The sequence below is a fragment of the Electrophorus electricus genome, chromosome 18, assembly GCF_013358815.1.
Source record: "Electrophorus electricus isolate fEleEle1 chromosome 18, fEleEle1.pri, whole genome shotgun sequence".
NCBI lineage: Eukaryota > Metazoa > Chordata > Actinopteri > Gymnotiformes > Gymnotidae > Electrophorus > Electrophorus electricus.
Genome location: NC_049552.1, coordinates 10,066,795 through 10,090,642, shown reverse-complemented (window position 1 = coordinate 10,090,642; position 23,848 = coordinate 10,066,795). Strand labels below are relative to the sequence as shown.

The following is a 23,848-nucleotide window of genomic DNA, read 5'->3' as shown; positions in this document are numbered from 1 at the left end:
GGAGCAGTTAGGAGCCCCCCTTCTTTGCCCTTAGTGTAGTCACTGAAGCCCTGTCATTCGCTTTAAGCAGAAAACGGATCGTACCCAACTGACAAGTTTTGTAGTGCACCTGACAGAAGTACAGGTATACTACTTGGAGACACGGGGCCGAAACTATGGTCTTCCTTTGTGACCACAACGCGCGAGGGCTATTTATTGTCCCAAAAACTCACTGATAATTTTTCACATTAATAAAAAAATATATTTAAACGGAACAAAGTGGACGGAAGCGCCAGAGGATTCGGCTGTAGGTGCCTGAGTATAGGAGACCGTTAAAGGGTTAAGGACGGAGCGTGTAAAGTGTCTCAGTATGGATGAGATTGAGCAGAGTGCGAGAGACGAGTCCAACCGAGACATCCGTCCCCTTCTACAAGCTCCGGGGAACGTGCAACTCCCTCACCGAATAACCAACTTTTTCATAGACAATATCTTACACCCGGACTTTGGCCGAAAAAAAGAGACGAACATTAGTCAAAACGAAAGTCGCATCGGAGGAAGAGAAATTCACAGTCCAGCAGAACCCGGCGCGGGACAGGTGAGAAGAACTGTGCCAACGGAGGGTACTTCCACGCCGCATGCAGGCGGCGGAGGGAAAAAAAACGAGTTAAAAGCTGATGAACCACATACATTTCGGGGCGAAAACAACGATCATTGTCTGAGCTCGGACTCGGACAGTTCTCAGACAAGCTCAAATATTACCATTAATCAACCAATGCTGTGGCCAGCCTGGGTTTACTGCACGCGTTACTCGGACAGGCCCTCGTCAGGTAAGCACCGAGTTCTCTTTTTCCAGCAATATCCCAGTAACTTGACTACAATCGACGCAAACGACAAACTACAATTAGGGTGTACTTTGGCTACTAGAGAGTTTGCCAGAAAAGATAAAATTAACCATAGTAATTCGGTAAAATTAGGGGATTATTAAACATTCAAACACACGGAGAATACTTACAATAACAATCATTTAAAAATGTACTCGTGAAACTGGATTGTGTGGCCTATTCTATACAACTACATCACAACATAGGCTGTGATAAACTCATTCGTTAAGAGCGAAGTATGTTTCTCGCCAGAGATCAGATAGGAAAATATAAAACAAAGATAAAAGTTGGTAAAATTGTACTTTATGCACATATCGTGAGCAAAAATCTTGTTTCGGCTGTACCCGGTTCCCGGTGATATTTTTGAAAATACATTTATTATCATTCTCGACCATTCTCTCATGAGCGGTGGTATCATACTTTATCCTGTTCGATCTCATTCCAAGAGATCGAACACGATAAAGGTTATAGTCCAGAAGATAACTCAAAACATTGTCAAGATCGTGAATGCTTAAGAGAAAAATCAATGAAACACACAAACAAAACAAACAAACAAACAAACAAACAAACACAAAAGATGCAAATCAATTGTCTTCTGGATATTTCATTACCATATTTTTGACAATGGGGTAGGCCTCCTGTGTCTGATATTCCTGAGTAAGCAATGATTCAAAATGGGTTAAAGTACCTCTTATACTACGTGTCTGCGTAACAACTCACCGTTAAACACAACAAATTAGGCGGCCTAATATTTGCTAAGAGAAAAAATAATATACATACTTCATATGCATAATTTAAAGCGGTTTCAAATAGAGGTGAGGGACACCATTAATCTGGTGGTGGATTTATTGTGTTACTTGCCAAAAAAAATGAATATGAAGAAAGTTATTTTCGTTTGGGTTCTGCGTGCATAAATGCGAGTGGACTTGTTAGTAAATGCTTCACGTACCAGTATGTTACTCTCTCGCGGCGCCGTCGCCATTGTGGTTATTCGTTGGTTTGTCTGGTTAAACACAGCACTGTCGTTGCGAAATAAAACGAGGTCGGTGCTGAATGACGAATGAATTTATTCCGTGTTATTGTTTACATACGGAAGAATCAGCCTATGTTAGAAAAGTCGGATCAAGGTATTCTGAGCAGTCCGACAAATATGTAACGATTATTGAATATGCTTGTTTATCGCCATTAAAATTGGCTTAGAAACTTCCTCTAAATGTAAAATATATCGCCATGGACGCGCAGTGAAACGCTACACAAAAGCAGCGTTTTATACAATTTACAGATTAGAACAAATATTGGCTTCTGTTTATATTAGAGTACCTTGCTCTTTACAGAGCTTGGTGCCTAAATCACAGCAAGCGTAATTAAGCACGACAACGAATGCGTCAGCATCACTTGTGTTTCCCATATAACCATTGCCCATCCCATCTCAAGCCTCAACAAGGGTTTTTCAACCGAAAATGTCCAAATTGGAGCTTGCCGCGAGTCCCTCATCAATATTCTGCAATATAGGTTCCCCCCGCATTACCTATTCATGTAGCTCTCTGTGTGCCAACCGTACAGTTCATACACTATGACGCAAAATGTATATATATATATATATACACACACACACACACACACACACACACACACACACACGATACTCAACACTTCAATCTGGTCATTCTGTTCATTTTCTATTCTAATTCTACACACAGGTCCCAGAACTCGCAAACCAAAGAAGAAAAATGCTAGTAAAGAGGACAAGCGACCACGCACGGCCTTCACTGCGGAACAGCTTCAGAGACTCAAGGCCGAGTTTCAGACCAATCGCTACCTGACGGAGCAGCGACGACAGAGCTTGGCACAGGAACTTGGCCTAAATGAATCTCAGATAAAAATCTGGTTCCAGAACAAGCGGGCCAAAATAAAAAAGGCCAGTGGTACCAAGAACGCGCTGGCCTTACACCTCATGGCGCAAGGACTCTACAACCACGCCACCGCGACTAAGGACGACAAATCAGAAAGTGACTGAGATTGTTGTGGGGGTGGGAGAAGATAGAGGTTATCGTTATATTTACAATGCAATAACTCGCAAGAAACAAGGGCCAGCGTACAAACATGCCAGCATTATTGAAGCTGAAATTGAAGTGTTATAGTTCTCTACATTCAGCTGAGAAAGATTCTCACAGCAATGTATGACCAACTTCTTATCAAAATAGGATTCCATCTGGGTCCCATTTTCGCACGTCAAGAATTCGGTGCAAGACGCATCTACTGCGTTGTATATCGTTCCCATGCAATCACTATTACTAAGCGCTTTCGATAGGCCAGTTTATCGAAAAATATACAGATCCACATTTCAGATACATCTTGCTTAAATCCAAAGAATATCTTCTGCTGCACCCAGGCAACTGTGAATATAAATAAATTGCTTAAGAGACATTTTATTTCCACGTTTGTTCGTTTTCCTTGGTTTGTTTGATACACAAATAGACGCAGCGATGATACAATTTCCATTAAGTGTGAAGTGAATTATGTTCAGATACTTTATTTCAAAAATACGCAGGTTTTGCCTAGCTACTTTCAATGACGGAGGCGGGGGCAGGGGGGGATTAATACTCAAATCGCAAGAACGAGATGTACTACTGTGTAGGAATAATTTAGCTACCATGTGTAGACATATTCTAACAACGCGTAACAGCCTAACACTGGAACGACCTGAGTAGCCTAGTCTATCCATTTCAACTGGGCGTGTAAAAATAAAACAAACCGAAGCGTCTTAAATTGCATAGTTTTTATGAAAGAGCAATATAATCAATTTTTTTTGTAGCAAAATTTGTTTAAATCAACGTTATGCTGCCTATAAACGTGTGTAGCTCACTGACAATGATTTACGCCTATGCGCGCTCTTGACAGTAGCAAGAGAATAAGCGTAGTAACATCATATACAGAAATATATATATATATATATATATATATATATATATATATATATATATATATATATATATATATATATATATAAACATATATATAAACATTATGAAAATTTAAATGAAGCAAACCAGCAGTTTATTGTATAACAAATGTTGAAATACTGTTTTATTGTCGAGTTCATATTTGTTATGTATTTATAGAGATATATTGCGAAGAAAAAAAAGTTTATCCAATGACTGGTGTCGCTTTTTATTTGAGAGTAGATTTCTAAAAGGTGTTTAAATGGCTTATTTATCTTGCAATAACGTCTGTATGTGAATGAAGCGGTTTTGGGGCCTTTGCATGAAAGCTGCGATTTGTCATATTAAGGCATATTCACGTGTTTATAAAAGTATGATCGAGTTTTTAGTTGCAGAATATTTCCATATACCAGATTGTAAACGTTTTGTTGTTTGACGTTATCCTTTTGTTGTATACCTAAAAAAGAGTGTGTGAATTAAAATCCACCAAACTTAACACACTTTGCCTTACAAGTTCAAGTGCGAATTTAATGACACAGAACTGTGCCAGAATCAGAGCAGCAGTGTTTAAATGCAGCCTTTCCAACTATTTCAACTGCTGGTTCGACCTAATGAATTTACTCATCAGCAGAGATATATCTATAGAAACTATGTTAAAAACTAAAATGACAAAATCAAGATGTATAATACAATGTTATTTTTTATTTTGTGTTTACAAGTATTGTTACACATGTAAATAATTTGTATCACGTATGCATTAATTGTGTAATTAATTGCCTCTTGAACTGCAAAAGAAGTAAATAAACACAGAAGATAATACTTAATCTCTTAGTAGCTTGAGTTCTTATTCTAGCATCCCTAGAATAATCAGGTGTTTTCATGACCTACAGCATGTGACTGATTCAGCACTTTGGTTGATCAGAATGAGCACCACTTTCATCAAATGGGAACTAGGCCTAACGGATGTTACGTCATAATTTGGCCGAAAAGCTTTATCAAATCAGCAGTGAGTCAAATGTGAGGCAGTTATGAGGCAAATGGATACGACTACCAGGACACACTGTTAAAAATAGATAAATAAATAAATAAATGCAAACCTATCATCACCCAGCCAAAACCTGGCACTTCTCAGGTGTAAAAACCTGCAAATTGAGTTTTCTTTCTTTTTCTCCCCTTTGATCCCTATCCCTATGTACTGAGACACATGATGACAAACTATACAAGGACATTTTATAGTGTATAACAGAGACCTGCAGTGGTACATCACAATGAAATTAGTCAAAAATCAAAATAAAACCAAAGATTTGTGGTTTAATCAGCATGGCTAAAGTCTACCAATCACCTGTAATCTATTTATAAAGGTATCTCAATATTTACACTTAGACAGACACAGACAAATGAGTCTGTACTAGATTTATCTGAATAATGCTATAAAACCGTCTATATATACTAGGGCTAAAACACCTGCTACTCGTGGACACCTTTCAGTATGGTTTACTGCAAAGAACCCCCAGTTGACTCAAAATATGGTACAAACACTTAAATACATTAACTAATTAACTACCTTAAAAATGAAGCCCTGTGCACAAATGCTTTGTTAACTTGGTGAGGTAAAATTGAACACTTAGGTAACTATTTACTCTGGGTGCTTAACACAATAAAATAAACAAACAGAAAAAAGACCTTCCTTATGGTTAAGGAGTACACCTTTATTTTACATCCAGAGTATGTTCAATTTTATGAAATTACATGTACAATGTTGTGGTATACAACACAATTCTAACATTATTGAGAGTAATAGACAGTAAAACATATGGGTGTAGCTAGCTGAAGTTATATTAGTCTGCTAATGTAAACTAAGCTCTCAAAACAGAAAAAAAAGAATAAAATAAAGCAGAAATACAATTAGCTGACCTGACCAGGCAACAACATCCAGTCAAGTTGTGTTTTAATGAATACTATGAGTTCTGTACCTTGTATGGTTTGGCCTTTTAAAAAAAAAAAAAAAATGTCTTTATAAGAACAGGTAATCTAGGCCTGTCTGGCCTGGCATTAGCTTAGAGAGCTGGGCATTGTGTTGATTCTTCTCTAAACTTTGCAGAAGTCCAAGCGTCAAAAACCTGTTCAAGACTAGTCCACCTGTCCTTTCAGTAGAATCAAATAAATGAATGGAGTGGGGCGACTGGCTTTTCCCATGCGCTGACCCCATCACGGACAATGCCTCATCTACATTTCCTTTATAGGAGCCCTTGTATGAGGAAATGACACCCAATGGTTGAGCGAAGAGGTGACTGACTGACTCATCTATAGAGCTAAAAAAAAAAAGTGCTTGTGTGTGTGTGTGTTTGTGTATGTGTGAGAGAGAGAGAGAGAGAGAGAGAGAGAGAGAGAGAGAGAGAGAGAGAGAGAGAGAGAGAGAGAGAGAGAGAAAGAGAGAGAGAGACTCCAGATGAAGGTCAAAAACTCTTATCATGACTGCAGGTGTCTAGCTCCCCTAGCAAAAAAGTTACCTGCTATCATCTCTCTCTCTTGCCTTTTTTTCTCCATCTCACACAGATGCTTACACACCATTTCACTTTCTAGTATACTTGTCTACCACACAGATTTAAAACAACAAATAATTTCTTTTACAGCCCTCAAACTGAAGGACATTGCTGATATTTTGACAAAATCCTTGCTATCATGATATAAAGATATGATGGTTCTTCAGTGAGAAATTTACCAACGTACATCAGCCAAGCTGCAGTTTATAACAGTTAAAAGGAAGTCCTATTACAACTAGACCAGATTTCAATACTCTTCCAAAATAGCGACACGTCTTGCTGACATAACGACACAACGCAACATATCTTGCTGACACAGAGGTATATTGTACTGACATCTTACTGCCATTCAGTTACTATCACTATTCTTTGATGAAGATGCAAGATCAGCCCCCCCCACCTTCAATTCTTATCTCAAGAAGTAGAGGATGAAGGGTAACACTAGGCTCACTGAGTCAACCACATGCCTCGTCAGCAGAAGATTCACTGGAAACGTGTAATGAACAGTGTAATGACACTTAAACACACATACACGCATACTGTTTCCTCAAAGACAGATTTACAGACTTTTCATTCCTTTGGCTTACATTCCTTTGGCTTACACCTTTCACACAAAAGCATTTATTGTATGTCAGACAAGTGAAATGTAGGGTCATTTGACAAGCTGTGTCCTTTAATGGGATATCTACTTTACATTGATCACGTTAGTGAATATTTCTGATCATAAGATACAAGTTAGAGAGCCAGAACATGGGAAATCATGCCACTGCAGCACTGGCCCACTCAAGAAATAGAGCGTTATTTATAACTGTGTGGAACACTGCGTAGGGGCGACTGAGGAAAGCAGCATGCGTGCATGCCTCCCATACAGCAAGCAAGACTTTGGTGGGTACCCACAGATGCCACTACATTTTCCAAATGACATCACAGGACTGAGGTATAAGTTTTCCATCCACCCAAAGTAGCAGTGGCAGAGGGAGGTGTGCCCAAAAACATTTTTCACCATCCCAGAAGTTGTTTCAGGACAAGAATAACACATGCACTGCTCTGTTTCAGTAGAAACTCACTTTAAAGGGTGTTATGTCCAATTTTGCTTTCTCCTTTTACAAAAAGAACCACTATTAATTTAACTAAAAATGGAAGTTTTGAAAGCTAACTGTTAGCTTTGTCAAATGTTTCTAAATGCCACGATCAAAGTCAACTAAACAAAAACGCCAGAAAGAAGAAAAAAAGTGTCAGTGGAATCTCTCCTTGTCTTGTTTTTCATATAAAAGATCCATCTCCTCCCTGCTCTACAAAGACCCTTCCCCCAGCCAACCTTTCCTACTGAGCTATTCTACCAGCTCCTCAAATGCTTCCTTAGGCCCAGGGAGGAATGCACCGGCAAGGTTCGGAAACATGGTTAAAAGGGCGAGGGACGCAAGTGAGGTAGAATGGGGATGACATCAGGCCGATTTCACACCGGTGCTCAGATGGCCGAGCCCTAGCCAGGGTCCTCATCATGCACGGGAGATCAAAAGCCAGTGGTAGATACACTGGCCAGTCCAGCAAAGAAGCAAGAGGCCACTAAAGTATGCTAATCCTCAGGACAAATATATTTTAATCTTGTTAGAATACAAGTTAATGCCACAGCTGGCGTACTGGACTGTTTTGAAGGGAAACAGATTCTGTCGACTGGTTTTCACCTTTCTTCAACACTTCTGCATCACTGTGACATACACAAATGCACACACAACTGCAACAATAACACCACCACCACCACCCATTCTTTGGTTTGACCCAATGACTTCCAACTTCGTGGACTCAACAGTACTTCACAGTCATGTGCCAGATTCACACACTTGCAAGATTCATTGCCAAGCTACTCACTGCATCGTTGCCAAATGTCTACAATAGCTTAAAAAAGCGTAAAACACATGTAATAATAAGCACAGTGTGTCTGTTTTGCTTTTGGTTTTGCTTTTCAGTTTCTTCGTTGCACTGTGCGGCAAGTCAACAAGTTACTGCCTCCTAGCAGTAATGCATATGCAGCTATTCACACAAATATAACACACACATTCTGTCTCTCTCTCTCCCTCTCTCTCTCTCTCTCTCTCTCTCTCTCTCTCTCTCTCTCTCTCTCTCTCTCTCACACACACACACATACACACACACACACTGTGGGGGAGCAGTTTTTCATTAGGGGGGAAGCTCCAGTGGTAGTGTCAGTGACCTCCCCTGAAACCACAGCAGGACTTCGACAGCCAAAGGAAATGAGTGTGTGTGTGTGTGTGTGAGCATGCACGGGTGTATGTGCGTCAGTCTGCCTATCTACAGAGCACCTTGGTAACTCTTGATCTCCCATGAGTCTTAGGCAATAGGCTCCTAAGAAGTCAACTCAGAGGAGTGGACAATAGGAAGCACATGCATTGTGGAGAAGATCCTCTCTGTCTACACACACACACACACACACACACACTCACACACACACACACTCACACACACACACACACACACTCACACACACACACAGACACACTCACACACACACACAGACACACACACACAGACACACACACACAAACTACTACAAGCTGGGATACAACCATACATAGTGTGGATCACAGACATGAACAAGAAATACTGAAAAGAAGGGGAAAAACAAAGAAACCCAGGAGTTCTTGCTTAATATGAATTTTAGAGAAAAAGAAAACAGAATATTAGTTGCTTCATTTCATGCAGTTTACTTCTTCACTTATTGCACACATGTAAAAAACATTGAGGAACACTTGCACACTTTAGTCTCACATAGTTCCATATGTGATCCATATGTAATGTAATAATGGCTTCTGGTCAGTTATTAATAATTAACAACAACAACAGCAACAACAACAACTATAACATTATATTCTAGAACCACACTGTAAGCTCTAATTATACATACTAAAAACTCACTTCTCCAAAAACCAGAAATTTATAAGTGAAAAAGGAAATCTATAAGTGAAAAAGCATAAACAAACCGCTCATAGGTGAGCTAGTAAGGCCAAGGTTACTGCATTAGTAGTTTCCCTAGTTACACTGGTCCTGTGTTGTAAGATCAGATCAAACGATTATAAATGCTGAATATGAACGTTATCACCTGCTTGGGTTATTTTTTTTTTTTCGTTAATCCCCACAGCAACTGCTGTGAGGTCAAATACACATCAAACAAATCATCCACATAGGCTTGAAACTTGCGTGGCAATGCCGTTAAGAGATCACAAAACACTTGTTTGTTTATTTGGCCTTTTTAACTCACAGTCAGTGTCTAGCCATTTCAATATCGGCTCAGGTTTCAAGTCACAGTGGAATATTTGAGAAGTACTAGTACTACTGATTCACCATATATACACTGAGTGGAGTACTACAATCTTCAATCAAAGGTGTCGTTTTTCCCATATACAGGGCAATTCTATGCTAACTTTAACTGTGTTAAGATATGGTGTTTTTTTGGCATCTATAACTACTCTTAAGAATTCCAGTTTTAGACACATTATTTGTGATGAAGCAAATGCTCATATTTAACAGACCATTGGTTCAACAGGCTGAAAATGGCCAAGTAGGATCTACTAAGCTTCCATAATCAGAATTTTTCTATCAAAATCTCACCTCTATGCCAGGATTTCTTAAGCTTGAATGTAAGTGTAAGCAACAAGACAAACTGAAGTCTAGTAAAATGAGAAACAAACCCCATGTGACTATCCAGCCTCACAATTATTTTCATAACTTGGCCTGATAAACTACGAAAGAGGCTGAAATGTGGTCATTACATGGTTATTGATTCACATGGATATTGTTAACAAAACCTAATTGGGGTGAAATATAAAATTATGAGACATCAGTGTAGCGCTTCTCATTTGAACATATTACTGAGAATTTGACCTTTCCAGTGTGGTTTCTGTAAGCTATTCAATAATGCATAATGACCTTTGACCTTGTAATATTCAGGATTTTCAGACATAATTAGTTGTGACTCCCAACAACTGGGTAAAAAAGTAATCACTCAGAAGTCTATTCAGTTTTAAAAGTTAACAAACCACATGATGTGTGATTTTTCAGGATTTTTTCTGAAAAGAACAATATACACCAACACAAAAGGTACTAGAAAAAATTTACTTGTTAATTTTGCAGATGTATCTTTCAGGCAAAAATAAAAATACTTTCTAAGGCATATATGGAATGAATTTTACATAAAGATACAGTATACTCAGACATGATATGTAAATGGGGACCCTATTATTTTTTTCCTGCAACTGATTGAAAGCTGTAACAGGTGTTTGTCATAGCTGTCATACACTGAGACTGGTTTTCACTTAGAAGCACTTTAAAGTGTCTATTACTTGTAGGCTATTTTTAAATACAACTTAATAATGTGTACTATATCACATTCGCGTTAAAGAAATTCAGACACTGAACTGTCTCAAACATGGCTCAGATGCTCCTACATGTTTCTTTTGCAGAGAATGTGCTATAAACATTGACTTCTAAATGCTTATTACAGCTACGTTGTTTATAGCACATGCAATATTTGGCTGGTACGGCAGTAAGACTAACTACTAGATTGACTACTAGCTGTTTATGAGAGGTCTAAAAATGCATGAATTTTTTTTTCATGGTGAATAGAAAATTTTATTGTCATGTATAGAAACATTAGATTGTTTATTCTGAACTGACCACATTCTGATTTGTGTGAAGTGAAGGCAGTCAAAGAGATTAATAGATGGCAAACATACATTTACCTTAGCAGCATTGCCGATTTCACCAAGTACATGGTGTAGTCATGCCGTCACACCATCACACCTTCATGGTCTGCAACTCTAGGGACATATACACACATGAACACACACACGCATGCACACAAAGAGAAACAGCAGCAATGAAGCAACATATTTCAAATTTAAATACATTTGGAAGTTCTGCATTTATTATGCGTACTGGGATGGCTTCTTTGCCTTTCATGTAATGCTCTAGTCATTATTACAGCCTCAATTTTGAATCACATTAAAACACCTTCACCTTCATTGCTAGGAGGGTCATGAGTATCACAAAATAAACCTGAGAAGATGTTCACATACAAGTTAGACATAAAATCTAATAAAAAATTTAAAATGATCGCATTTGGGCTTGAAATGTCAGGTCAACTGTGATATAGTCAGGCAGTCATTTACTGTCATTTGTAAAAGACGCCATTCACATCCCTGACTTATTATTTACTGGATAAGTAAACACAGTCTGTTGGTGCTGACCTTGTTGACTGGCCCATACTAAACACTGTAAAACCTTTCCAATAAAAAAAAAAAAATTTCAGTATTTTTTTCAACTCGTGTTACATTTTGAGTACAGCTGACAGCTGAAGCTCACTAATTCTGCTGAGGCCATGCTTGACATGGTTATGAATTACAATACGCCAATGATAACAGTCCTGCACCAAAATCAGCAATCAGGGTATAAGATATTTGGCACAGTTTAAATATATAAAGCAAGAATTGGATTTTGATGTTGATGCATTTCCCTTGAAAAGTTTCTATCATATACAAACACAAACCAGTATCCTTTTGGATGTTTTCAGTTCCACCTCGAGGAAATTCTGAGCTTAGGCATGGCATAAAGGGAATGTCTACATCAACTTAAACCCTCATAGGTGCCTAACCAGTAACCAACTTCATACATATGCATTTACATGCAGCTTTGTACAGGATTTTGGACCAATAGATTGATCGTGCCATTACAGAATTACAGTGTTGTTGTTGTGTTCTCCCTACCATAATTACATTTGCAAGTTTGACCGCTACAGTTAAAAAATGGTGAAAGGCCAAAATAAATGTAACAGTATACCTTCTGTATCACAGACATAGCATTTCTACATTCAAACAACCGTACAAATTCAAATGAGTCTTCCAACAAATCACACACATTTCAGGTATTTCCTATCTCACACAACACACTCAACAAACCTAACCCAATCAAAATGCAATTGAAATAATTATCAGTTAAATGTTTTGTTTTAAACTACATGGCCATACTGCATTGAGTGAATGTTTCCCGTGTATTTTACTACCAAGGTGGCGAAATGGGAGTGGAAGAGAGGAAGCATGTGGAAGGAGGAGGGGGTGATGGGAGATGGGAGATGGAGGAGTGGGTGGAACAGGACTGCTCCTCTGGCGCGTCGCTGCGGCTGCCATTTTGTTGGCGCTGAGTGGCTGGTTGGAGGGCGGGGCTGGAGCAGCCATGAGGAGAGAAAACCAACGGCGCCTGCCGCCTCTCTCCCTGCCGGTGGACCCCATCTTGGGTGCTTGCACTCTTTGGCCTGATCTAGCATCAGATACCCTAATCCATTTACAATTGTGACTGGGAAAATGTGCAACAAGAACTGATCCCAAATCTGAGGGGGATGCAGGTTGGTGTGACAACAGACAGGGAGCAGAAGAAACGGCATGGATGGAGGAAGCTCCCATCAAAAGCCACGGCACCCTTAGGTGATTTTAGCTATCAAAACACCTCCACAATCGTTACACAGACAAAATCTTCATATAGTCGACATACTCTCACCTGATATTCACCAACATTTTTAAAATAGCAGCTGAAACTTCACCTGTTCAAACATGTATAAGAACAATGATAATATTCAGCGAGTATCATTTGATGTATTTGAGCTAAGCACTCTGGAAAATCTTTTAGACATTTTATCCCTACAAAAGATTCTAATAATACCACTAACTATACCAAAAACCTTTTCTAAAACCAAGAAACTAGTCTGCACTCAAATGGAAGAATAAATAATCATAGTCAATTTATTTTTACTCTAGATTTAGATTTATTTATTAAAGAGATACATAAGTCTAAATAAGGATGTTACATATAAATTTGCATTGAGGAAGGAAGAAAATTCTTGGTGACCTCAACAATCAGATTTCAGCACTCAGTGTGTTTCCCAATATTAATATATATGCAAAATTATAACCAAACCAAAACAGTACTTACAGAAAATGTCACCATCACCCTGGAAAACCCCCTTCATTCTTTTCTGAAGAAAGTTCATCAGCATCCCAGTTCCATTTGAAAAAAAAAAAAAAAATCACTGCTGGAATAATAAACCCAAAACTGGTTTATGTTTAAAAACCCCCCCCCCCCCCCCCTTAAATTAACATTTTAAAAGAAAAGAATCAATCTTGATTTTTCGCAGAGCAAAAGGAAAAAGACAAACAGCTTAAGTTCTCAGGAAGTTTTACATTTTAAATGAAAGGTCCACAGGTTAATGTGTCAACACATCTAGCTTAGCCCCTAGCTTTAACAAATGCAGAAAAAATTTACATTAGACACATTAAAAGGTCAGAGTTAATTTTGCCTGCTTGGTAAAAAAAAAACCCCACAGACACAGAGTATCGTCTAGACAGGTCAAGGTGCATGGTGCTCCTTCCCAAATGCCCTCTCACAAAATTTCTACTTTCCCTCCCATGGATACTTCCGGAAGGAGGGGTCAGCAGTGGCCAAGTGCAGGCTGGAAGGGCGGGGGGGGTCACAGTGCCCCTTTTGGCTAGTCAAAGCCCCCCAGTGCTGGATGGCAGACGGGGTTGGGGGGTGAGAGGGCGATGGGGGCACAGAGGAAGGCAAGAGGTGTGTGTCCACTGTCCTTTTGTCTCCTTTTAGTCTCACAGACGAGCTTCCGCTGGTTGTGCTGACACTAGGGCAGAGTCCTTTCACTGCGGGGTCGCAAGGTTCCGTGAGCGTGCACGCGAACACACACACACACACACACACACACACACACACACACACACACACACACACACAAGTACACCACCTGGGGCCTTCCTTCCCCAAAAAGGACAGATCAGGGAAAGCTTCACAGAACTCCTGTCCCCTCCCCTTTCTCTCCTCTCGGTTCCCCTCCCTAACTCCTTCACACCCTCCCGCGCTCTTCCCTGCCTTCATTACTGAGTGGCTATTTAAACAGAGAAGCAGGACAGACATGGCAAACACAGGAAAAAGCCCCTCAAAATCCTCATGCAAATCACAGGCCGGCCTCTGTGGAAAGAGTGGCAGGCAAAGAGGATCTTGGCTCGGGTGGAAATAATTAACTCCCCATTCTGTTGTTTCCACCAGAAAAGAACAGGCCCACGACCTCCAGCACAAGGGCTGAAGTAATGAGCTAACACAAAGGGCATATGCTTTCCTGAGCATCAGGTTGTGTTGCTTAGTCACTACCAGAGAGCAAAGATAAATATTTTACAGATACGTTGTGCTGATACATTTAGGGTGTTGATTTAAGTGCATAGGCTCTCAACCCTTCCTCTTTTACAAATCAGCACTGCAGAAGCTCCTGACGATTTTCCAAACAGCTGGTTGATTTTACTGCTGTGATACAACATAAAAGTACAACACTATAATATATATATATATATATATATATATATATATATATATATATATATATATATATATATATAAAAGAGTAAGTTAGAATAAAACCTTACAACTAGCTAACTAATATCCTGAACATAAGCATATCACCAATGACTGAAGATAGCTATAATGTCATAAATTATAAGAACGATATCATATAACTGAATAACCATACCAAATGGCTTTGCGCACTGTGTCATTAAACAGAAGAAGAAAAAAAGACTTCTATGAGTGCTTGGAAGCAGATGCGTTGGAAAGAGTGATGTAAATATATTAACAAATTTAAGAAACTGACGAGAAACAAAATAGGACTTTACTGTGATGATAAGCTCAAAATACACATTTTACACATTTTACAGCTCGAGTTAAAAATAATGTACATTATGTCATTTCACATTAATAAAGGATTTTTCCCCTCCATTCAACCTTTCATTCCACTCCACCGTAGCTTGATTGTAGGGCCATTTACAGAGCTGGGAGGCTGCAAACATATGTGGATTTACTAGGTGACTATGTTTGCCAGAAGTGCCCCGTTAATGAAAGTCTACACCAGTGTCTTTATTAAAACAGGGAGAGTTGAAGCAGAGAGAAAAGACCAGCTCACAGGAGATGAACAGGAACCATGAATGCTTCAGAATACCACTCGTAGTGCAAAGGGATTTTTTTAACAGCAGGGTATCTGCTGTTTTCTCCATAACACAGCGCAAGTAATGCTGCCGAAACAGGTATGAAAGTGCAAATGTCTGGCTTAAGAGTGCTGTCATTTTCCCTCCATCATAAGATAATAGTAAATAGTCAAGAGTTTTTTTTCTATCTGACATTTTAAACAATTTTGCAAACTTTGCGGCATTTTTTGGCACCTATACAGTGCTTCAAACTACAAAGTCATCTAAGATTTTTAGATTTAAGGTTTCGATGTCATTCCTCAATACCAAAATCAGCACCAAGAGTTAAGAGTAGCATAGTAAGAGAGAGAATATTATATTTCAGAAGTAAAAGAAAGAATATTACACTACCATGAATCCTGTATTACCTGTGAACAAAAAGCAGAATTTGGCTTTTGCGGTTCAAGACAGGATGCATTGATTCTGTTGTTTATAGTTACTGCTGCAATATGAAGATCACTGCCATACACATTCACCCAACACAACAATCAGCAAGAGGGATGATCTATGTATCTAACCATTAACACATACACAAACACCCGAAGTATTAGAACAATTAAATTTTACTCTATATATTGCATGTATAGTAAGAAATTTGGTTTTGTGGAATTTGATATTTTTAAGCATAGACAGACTGAGAATAGTTCACCAACATCTGCTTTAAGTGTCAACCATATAATTCCAGACAGTTTCCAGTTAGCCCAACAAGTTCCCAGCAGCATGCTGAGGCACTACGGCCGCACTGCAAACACCCATTACTATCAGCAGTGATATACTGGTCGGGACCCATAATTATGCTCCATTGTTTTCCCGTATGGTAAATTTAGTCCCCAGGTCCCAGTTCTAAATGTGCAAGGCTACGGCAGCTTGGAATTATTTTTGTCAATGAGTCTTAACATGTCACCAATGCTATGCGCCTGGCAAAATGCGATGTCCTGCTAGATTTGGTTTTGCAGCAACAAATACAGAAAACATTACTATGTGAGTCTAAACAAATGGCAAACTGTGGCTGTACTGTGTTTTCTTGTGAGATGTGGAAAGGCATGATCTACATGTAACATTAGCTTTCAGTTGCACATGAGGCTAACTGGATTTGTATCCTCCAGAACTGATCACAGGGTCAGAGGCTGGCTGCTTGGCGGAATGAGCTGTTAAAATACATTGGTAATGTCCATACTCAGTTCAGGAATTCTTCAGGCTGTAAGCGCTTTAATCACAGTTAGATTCAAAATATGTAGGCCTGTGTGTGTGTGTGTTTACCTCATTTTGCCATGTGAGCCATGTGCCCCTGAGCCTTTGTTTCTGGATGATGCCTAAAATAAAGTAGAAATGAAAGCGTCTGTAGTTATCACTCACCAGCATTTCACGGTTTGTTTCCACACTGTAAACCAAACAGGAGCTTTACATACAAACACAATGGCATCAATATCACGATACGTTCTGAACTTCCAGAGCACACATGCTGTACACAGCACACAGAACAAAGCATGTTTGTTCATAATTTCTATGTTTATGGTTTCAAGCAGCATTTCATGTCCTGTAATGCAGCTACCAATACTGTGCAAAACTGCTTTGAACGGCTTGGTTTAAAAACATGATGCCCATTACAAAGCGTGCCCAGAATAAACAAACAAACAAACAAACAAACAAACAAACAAACAAATAGATAGATAGAGAGATAGATAGATAGATAGATAGATAGATAGATAGATAGATAGATAGATAGATAGATAGATAGATAGATAGATAGATATTTAAGAAGTAGTATAAAATTATTCTGTGCACACCATGATTAATCAAAAGTACTAAAAGGTAAATTCTTTTTAAGAATATAAAAGGTTTGTCGTAAAACATAATGTTCTTTTTTTTTTTGATCAGATAAAAGATTGTGTCAAAATAACACATGACTAAGCTCTCGCAATAATATTATTTTCATTCTAGTATCTAAGATGGGCCTTGTAGAGATGTAAGTGTCCAGAGTGGGTAATGCCTGCAATATACTACTGGATGATAGAGTAGTTGGAGTGTTTCATTAGGCAGAAACCAAAAAGCTAGCTGTTATTATTAGAGATATTCCATTAACAGGAGCAGGAAATATGCTTCTCTTATTATAGGTTAGCCTCTGTAACACTGCGCAATAGATTTATTTACTCAACCTTTCAAACAAAGCCAATTTTGTAATTAGTTCTGTACTCTCCTGTATACTAAATTAGAAACATGTACTGACGGACAAAATGCATAAGTACTTCTATAAGGCAAATCAAAAGTAGAGCACATACATGGAGCATGTAATTACCAGTGTCACCACTTGCAGCATTGCACTTCAGGTGTCCTTCAAGTGACCATCATGCACAGAAATTTCTTGTTAGTCCAGGACTAGGTTTGACCAGAAGATGATCAGCCTTGATGGTCTGGATGTCTAAATAATTGAATGAATGAGTGAAAAAAAATTATGCGTTAGTATGAGGGTGATATCAAGTGATTTTCTAGGATCACCACATGTCACAAACAGTAGTGAGAGGTGCAGGCAGTCAGATGTGTCTGGCCTTATTTTTTGAGAAACACGACCAAGCCCGAGTACCTGATTGCTTGTCCATTCGCCCTCTCACCTGGCTCATGCCACTGCACACCACTGCGCAACATGACTAATCAGCCAATATATATGCCTCCCTCTTTCTCACCCCTCCCCTACTTTCGCTCTCTTCAGGCCTGCTTCTCAGTGTGATCACAAAGAGAAGTCCTTTGCCTTCATACTTATCCTTTATTCCTCTGACATGTCATTCGTCTAAATAACATTGCCATGCAAAGTCAAAACATACAATCAGTCTGTTTTCTCCATCAAATTGGTGAATAAATGAGAACAAGAGAGTGTAAGAGGGATAAAGGGGTAGAGAGACAGAGGGGTCATCACTAATGAGGGGACTGGGTGACCCCTGTAACTAGGCGGCTGAGGGCAGCAAACCCGCCAGCTCCCTCTCAGCAGTAGAGGTTAATCCTCTTTACGCTCTAATTGAGAGGAGATAACGTGATACTATAGCCAGAGCCTTGTTTGGTCTAAACCAAGTGCTCTTGTGCACTGTGTGTCGGCAGGAGCCGAAACGTGAAATTGATATTCAGGATGTCTGTGTGTTTAAGCTCGCTTCTCTCTTATCGAGGAGTCGCAGTGCTAATTTAGTGTTTGTCAGAGGTCCTTTGCAGGGGAGAACCAAAGACCCTTTAATCGCCTTGTGTCTACGTCGTTTCGTTTTTCACCTGTCAACACATGGTTTAGCAAGACGGCATCAAAAGGAAAGCGACTCCTCTGTGTTAATGAGTCTAAATGCTTTATGAGCACCAAAAGTTTGATAGAGTTGGGAAAGGCTTTATGTTAAGTCCTTGGGATGCATTATAGATCTCAGGGGACACAGACAGGTGTGAACGGATTTAAAAGGACTATGCAAGCAGAAGAGTAAAATTGCAGAACTGCGACACTGACAAATGAAGACACATCGTTTAAACATCATAAAGTATTCCTTATCTTCTGTGTTCTCAAGAGTGGTCTGTCTGAACAAGCTGGGATATCTTCAGGGGTAAGAAAATGTGTTGTACTCTGAGCATCGATGATAAGGGTTCTGTTCACCACCAGTTAAAATGTCAGGCTATGGCTTATATCTTCTGTTCAGACTAATTAAAAGCCCATTAGGAGATCAGTAGCTGACTGAAGAAAGGGTACAGGAAAAGAGATAGAAAGTACATGAGAGAGCATGACAAAGGAGAATGGAATGGAACAAGAGTGTGAGAGAATAATAATTCATTCAGTTAAATTTGAGGCCTCATTATTGGGTGTCTTCGTTTGTTTTTTCTCAATCACACCCCTGTCCTCCTCTTTTCTAAAAACATACTAAGGTTAAATGAAGATACCATCAACATGAAGAGGATACTTTTTTTTAAAAAAAAAAGGTGTTCATAGGGTCACCTTAATTAATAACATGCACTGGCTTTAACTGTTTTTTTTTTCTACCCAAAATACATATGGGTACACTGTACTTATGCAAAATGGACACAGCACTGTACTGATACAAACTGAACAATGTAAAACCAACTCATAAAGCAATCAAGGTTTCCACAGATCATTTCCACAATAAATGATAGTGGCCATGTGATATTGATATGATTAGCAAGAAACACAAAGTCTGCAGTGAGGCTAACCAAGATGACAACCTCAGCATTTTTCAAACAAGCCAACCATTCACCCACTTCACAAAGCTTTAAGACTAGTAACATGTAAATATCCAAGCCAAATATCATAAACGTATATGCCTAGCGTACAGATGACTTCTAACAAACACTTACTGTCTAGCAAGAAAAAGGACAGCAACTGGCTGAGCTGTTGCAAAATAACTGACTGAAACGGTCGAGGTTACCACTACACTTTTTGTCTTGTGGTGTATAACATGGACCTTCAGTTAAGGCAACTACACAGGGTTGGCAAAAATAAATAAATAACAAATGTTGGCTCTGTGCAGGTACTAAGGGAAGGTGCAGCCTTAGCAAGAAATATCAACGTTGCGGAATTGCAAATAAGACAGCTCGAAGAAGAGACAAAAGTGCATGCACAACATCCAAACCAAGCAAAACCAAATGGTTGATGCCCAGAAGGCAACATGCTCAGAGGATGAATTGCTGTACCATGTCATGGCAGCTGTTCTAATTTGTGGCACAATGGCCGAAATCGTGTATCAGCGGACATAGACTGTGGCACCCATAGAATTGCATGAACTAATAGTTCCCCGGCACATGGTGGCAATGGAACAACTTGGTTGAGATCCAGACTGAAGACACACAAAATGCAGTATTTTAAAAATATTTTAAAACTTCAACCACAGCCACAGATTTTCTTATCAAATTTCAATGACCTTGGCTAAATGACCACCACTATTTTGCCATCATTGAGCTAGTGATTTTTAAGTTTACACACACAAAACATCTTGTATAAACTTATCTGGGGAAAGAAAATCTACGTTGTCTGCATTAGGGTGTTTTGTTTGCATGTAACCTGAAGGCAGAACTGCAAAATGGATTCCAATAATATAAAAAACTGCAAAACACATGTGCAGAACACACATTATAATCATACATAAACTAAACTTTTCTTTAGCAAGACAAAGGTTCAAGAGACACAGGTTCACAGACCTCTCATAGACATCCAATCATCCTTAAATATAGTATTGGCGGTGGTGCTTGGGTGGGGGATGCTTCCTGTCCGGCACCACCTTCTTGTAGAAAAATGTACTGTATTTGCAGGAAAAGAGACTGCATTTGATAACACAGTCAAAGAGATTAGGAGGGATCTACACATAGACTGAAAGGTAGCAAGTCATGAAGAGTCCACTTTAAATTGCTGAACTTTAAAGTCAAGCATGCATTCATGCAAGCAGCATGCTAGAAAGAATCCTTGGAGGCCCACAGCAGGTAGGCTTTCTCTGAAGACTAATGCAGTACAACACCACAGCTGAGTTTGCCAAAGAGACACAGCAGCTGCAGGCCAGGAGCTGGGTTAAAGAATGATTCATGTGAAAAAAGCAATGCAAGCTAGCAGTGCCAGTAACCTTTTAAGGGTGGTAATTACTTGCTACATGTTTGTAAAATATGTTACAGACATGTTGCATGAAGAACTCCACAAAAGCTGGAAATGGTAGAATTTAAAGATGTTGAGAACTAATAAAATATTATAGAGGGTGATGGAGAAGTAGGAGGTAAAGAGACAAGTTGAAAGGCAGCTGCATAATGTTCACTATATAATATTAAGTTCACTAGCTATTAGTTACCCAGTGTAACTGAAGTATTCGCCATGAAAGAAGTCATCCACAATGAACTCCAGCACTGTGTATCACGTATGTAAACTCTAACAACAGTCGAATCGCAATGCAGATTTCATTGCCTCCTTTTGTTGCCACAAAGGGATAGTTTGGTTAAAATAAAAATTAACATGATTTTTCACTTACCCCAGATGCAGATAATCAGCCGAGACATGTTTTGTGTCCAAATTCTTTAGTTTAGAACAAAACCTGCTGGCATTGCTAACACTGAGAGTCAATGACAAAAGCCCTTGTAAATAAGTTACATGTCCACAAATGTCTATCAAACCGTTGTTTTTATTGATTTTTACAGCTCATAGCAATTTATGCTGCCCCCTCTTGTGTGTCAGTCTCCCTCACATGTTCATTATTTTGTGAGTCATGTGTTTCTGTTGTTTCTTTTTGCTCCTCCCATTCTACCTCACTCACTGGACCATCACCTGGGCCTTGTTTACCTTGAAGGTCCCTATCTTACCGTTGTTGACTCTGTCTAGCCTGCTCTCTACCAAGCTACCCAGCCTAGCATAATCAACACCTTTCTTAGATTCTCTTTAGCTTTATGCTCAGATCTCCTCAGTTTCTGTTGTGTTTTTATGTTAATTAAACTCCCTGGATATTGATAGATTCTATTTAAAATTTCTGAACTCAACACTCATCTCAAAACCTTGACAGAAACCGGGGCAGCCCAGTGCTCTATTCAAGCTGGAAACTTGAGGGAAGACTGCCAACCCGAGGGAGGAGGGCATTCAGTGAGAATCAGATCCCACTGGAGACTTCAAAAGTACAAAAGTACTATCAAACATTTCCCATTATTGTCTCAATTGGTTTACCTAATATTTTATTAGAGGAAAAAAGAAGACTACTCTTTTGTATTACACATGCACAACTGAACTCATAGGCATCACCAGCTTTTTGCATAGTTTAGAGTAACAAATCGTATCAGCATACTTTGATACTCAAAATGCGTATAAGGGTTCATGTACTTATCTATTGCACCATTCTAGAGTTAACCCAGAAGGCAGTGGGACAGAAGTTGGTGTGTGGATTCCCTCTGAGAGTCTGTTACCCCATGATTCCTTATTTCGGTAGCAAGATCCCTCAATAATCAAGGAACCATGAGGTAATCCAGGTGAAGGCATATAGAACATACCACAATTGTTTCTAACAATAGTTGAAGTCAGTTCAGTGTGTTGCAGCGTTGCTGGTATGGTTAGTACCTACCAAAGGTCCAAGGAAGGACAACCTGTGAACTGGTGAGAGGATTATAGGCATCCAAGGCTCACAAATATGCATATGGGGGTCCATCTGGTCTGATCCCACAGAAGAACTATGTATCTCAAATTGCCAAAAAAGTTCATGCTGGCTATGAAGGAAAGATGTCAGAACAGTGCACCACAGCTTGCTGTTGTATGGGGTAGTGAAACTGCAGACTGGTCAGAGTGCCCATACTGAACACTGTCCACTGCTGAAATGTACACTGGGCACATGAGCATCAGAACTGGACCATGGAGGAACGGACGGTGGTCTAGTCTGATGAATCACATTTTCTTTTACATCATGTGAATGACTGGGTTGAGGAATGATTTGAGAATCATGACAGAGTTCAAGATATTAAATTGGTGTACAATTTCCTTAGATCTCAGTTCGATCAAGCGTCTGTGGGATGAGCTGGAAAAATCCAATCCATGGAGGCCCCACCTCACAATTTACAGGACTTATAGGATCTGCTGCTAATGTCTTGATGCCAGATACCACAAAGACACCATCAGAGGTCTTGCGGATTCCATGCCAGAAGTAGTGTGGGCAGAAAGTGGGTGGTAGAAGGAGGACCTAGACAAAAGTTGGCAGGGGGCTTTATTGCTAGGCTAATCAGTGAATCTAGCACTTCAGAGCATCACATCAACGAAAAACTACCTTCCATGAAACTGTGTTCAACAAATACAAAGATAAAACAGCTACAGAGTGCATCAGAACTGTATAAAACAGACATGCACAGTGCAATAATGTGTGTATATGTCATGTAAGAAGACCTGCTTTTCAGCAACAACTCACATTAAGTCACAAGTCAACACTCTTTGCATAAAATAACAATACTACACATTCCTACACCATTCATTGATTCATGTTCTAAATGCTTAATCTAATTCAGGGTCAACACAGGGCGCATGGCAGGATTACTACATCACATGAATAATCCAGTGGCAAACTTGACATTCTATGAAACAACACTTTTTTAGAAAAGTGCAAATGCAACATCTTCAGGTATAATTATAACATTTTAGAATCATAAAAGTTTCCAAACCCAAAATTCCTCAAATAAACCAGAGATCTCTTCAATACCTACATATGAATGGTCATGGTTTAGTCTAGATGTTCTTAAGCACTTTACTGCACTTTTACATTTTAAATAACTAACTAAACAAATAAATAAAATAAAGTTTGATTTTTCCTTTTCGTTTCTCTTTTTATCCATTTTTCCCCCAATGCTATACATGGTTGTTGTTCTACATCATTCAAGCTAAACTATGCCCCTTTCAAATACTTTCTAATATAATTTTAAAAAATGTGTTGTCATCCTCC

The 23,848-nt window shown here is 39.2% G+C and overlaps 1 protein-coding gene and 1 long non-coding RNA gene across 3 annotated transcripts in view; one reads left to right on the top strand and one right to left on the bottom strand.

Moving 5' to 3' along the window:
• Positions 1-23,848, bottom strand: part of LOC113585044 — a 44,282-nt gene that overhangs the window by 8,501 nt on the left and 11,933 nt on the right. Inside the window, exons 3-4 of one of the 2 annotated variants that reach the window (XR_003411459.2) lie at positions 17,728-17,850; positions 16,691-16,744 (exon numbers count right to left, since the gene is read on the bottom strand). This is a non-coding gene — a long non-coding RNA (uncharacterized LOC113585044). Of the gene's footprint in view, positions 1-11,102; positions 11,181-16,690; positions 16,745-17,727; positions 17,851-23,848 lie in introns of those variants that run through there. The other variant, XR_003411458.2, reaches the window with a different exon arrangement.
• Positions 22-3,790, top strand: en2a (engrailed homeobox 2a). Its single transcript, XM_027022330.2, has 2 exons — positions 22-806; positions 2,561-3,790. Exons 1-2 carry the CDS (start codon positions 350-352, stop codon positions 2,875-2,877), a joined length of 774 nt encoding a protein of 257 aa, XP_026878131.2. The 5' UTR covers positions 22-349; the 3' UTR covers positions 2,878-3,790.

Coding starts and splice junctions, on each gene's coding strand:
- en2a (XM_027022330.2), top strand. CDS start 350: ATGGATGAGATTGAGCAGAGTGCGAGAGACGAGTCCAACCGAGACATC. Junction 807..2,560: donor CTCGGACAGGCCCTCGTCAG/GTAAGCACCGAG, acceptor TTCTACACACAG/GTCCCAGAACTCGCAAACCA.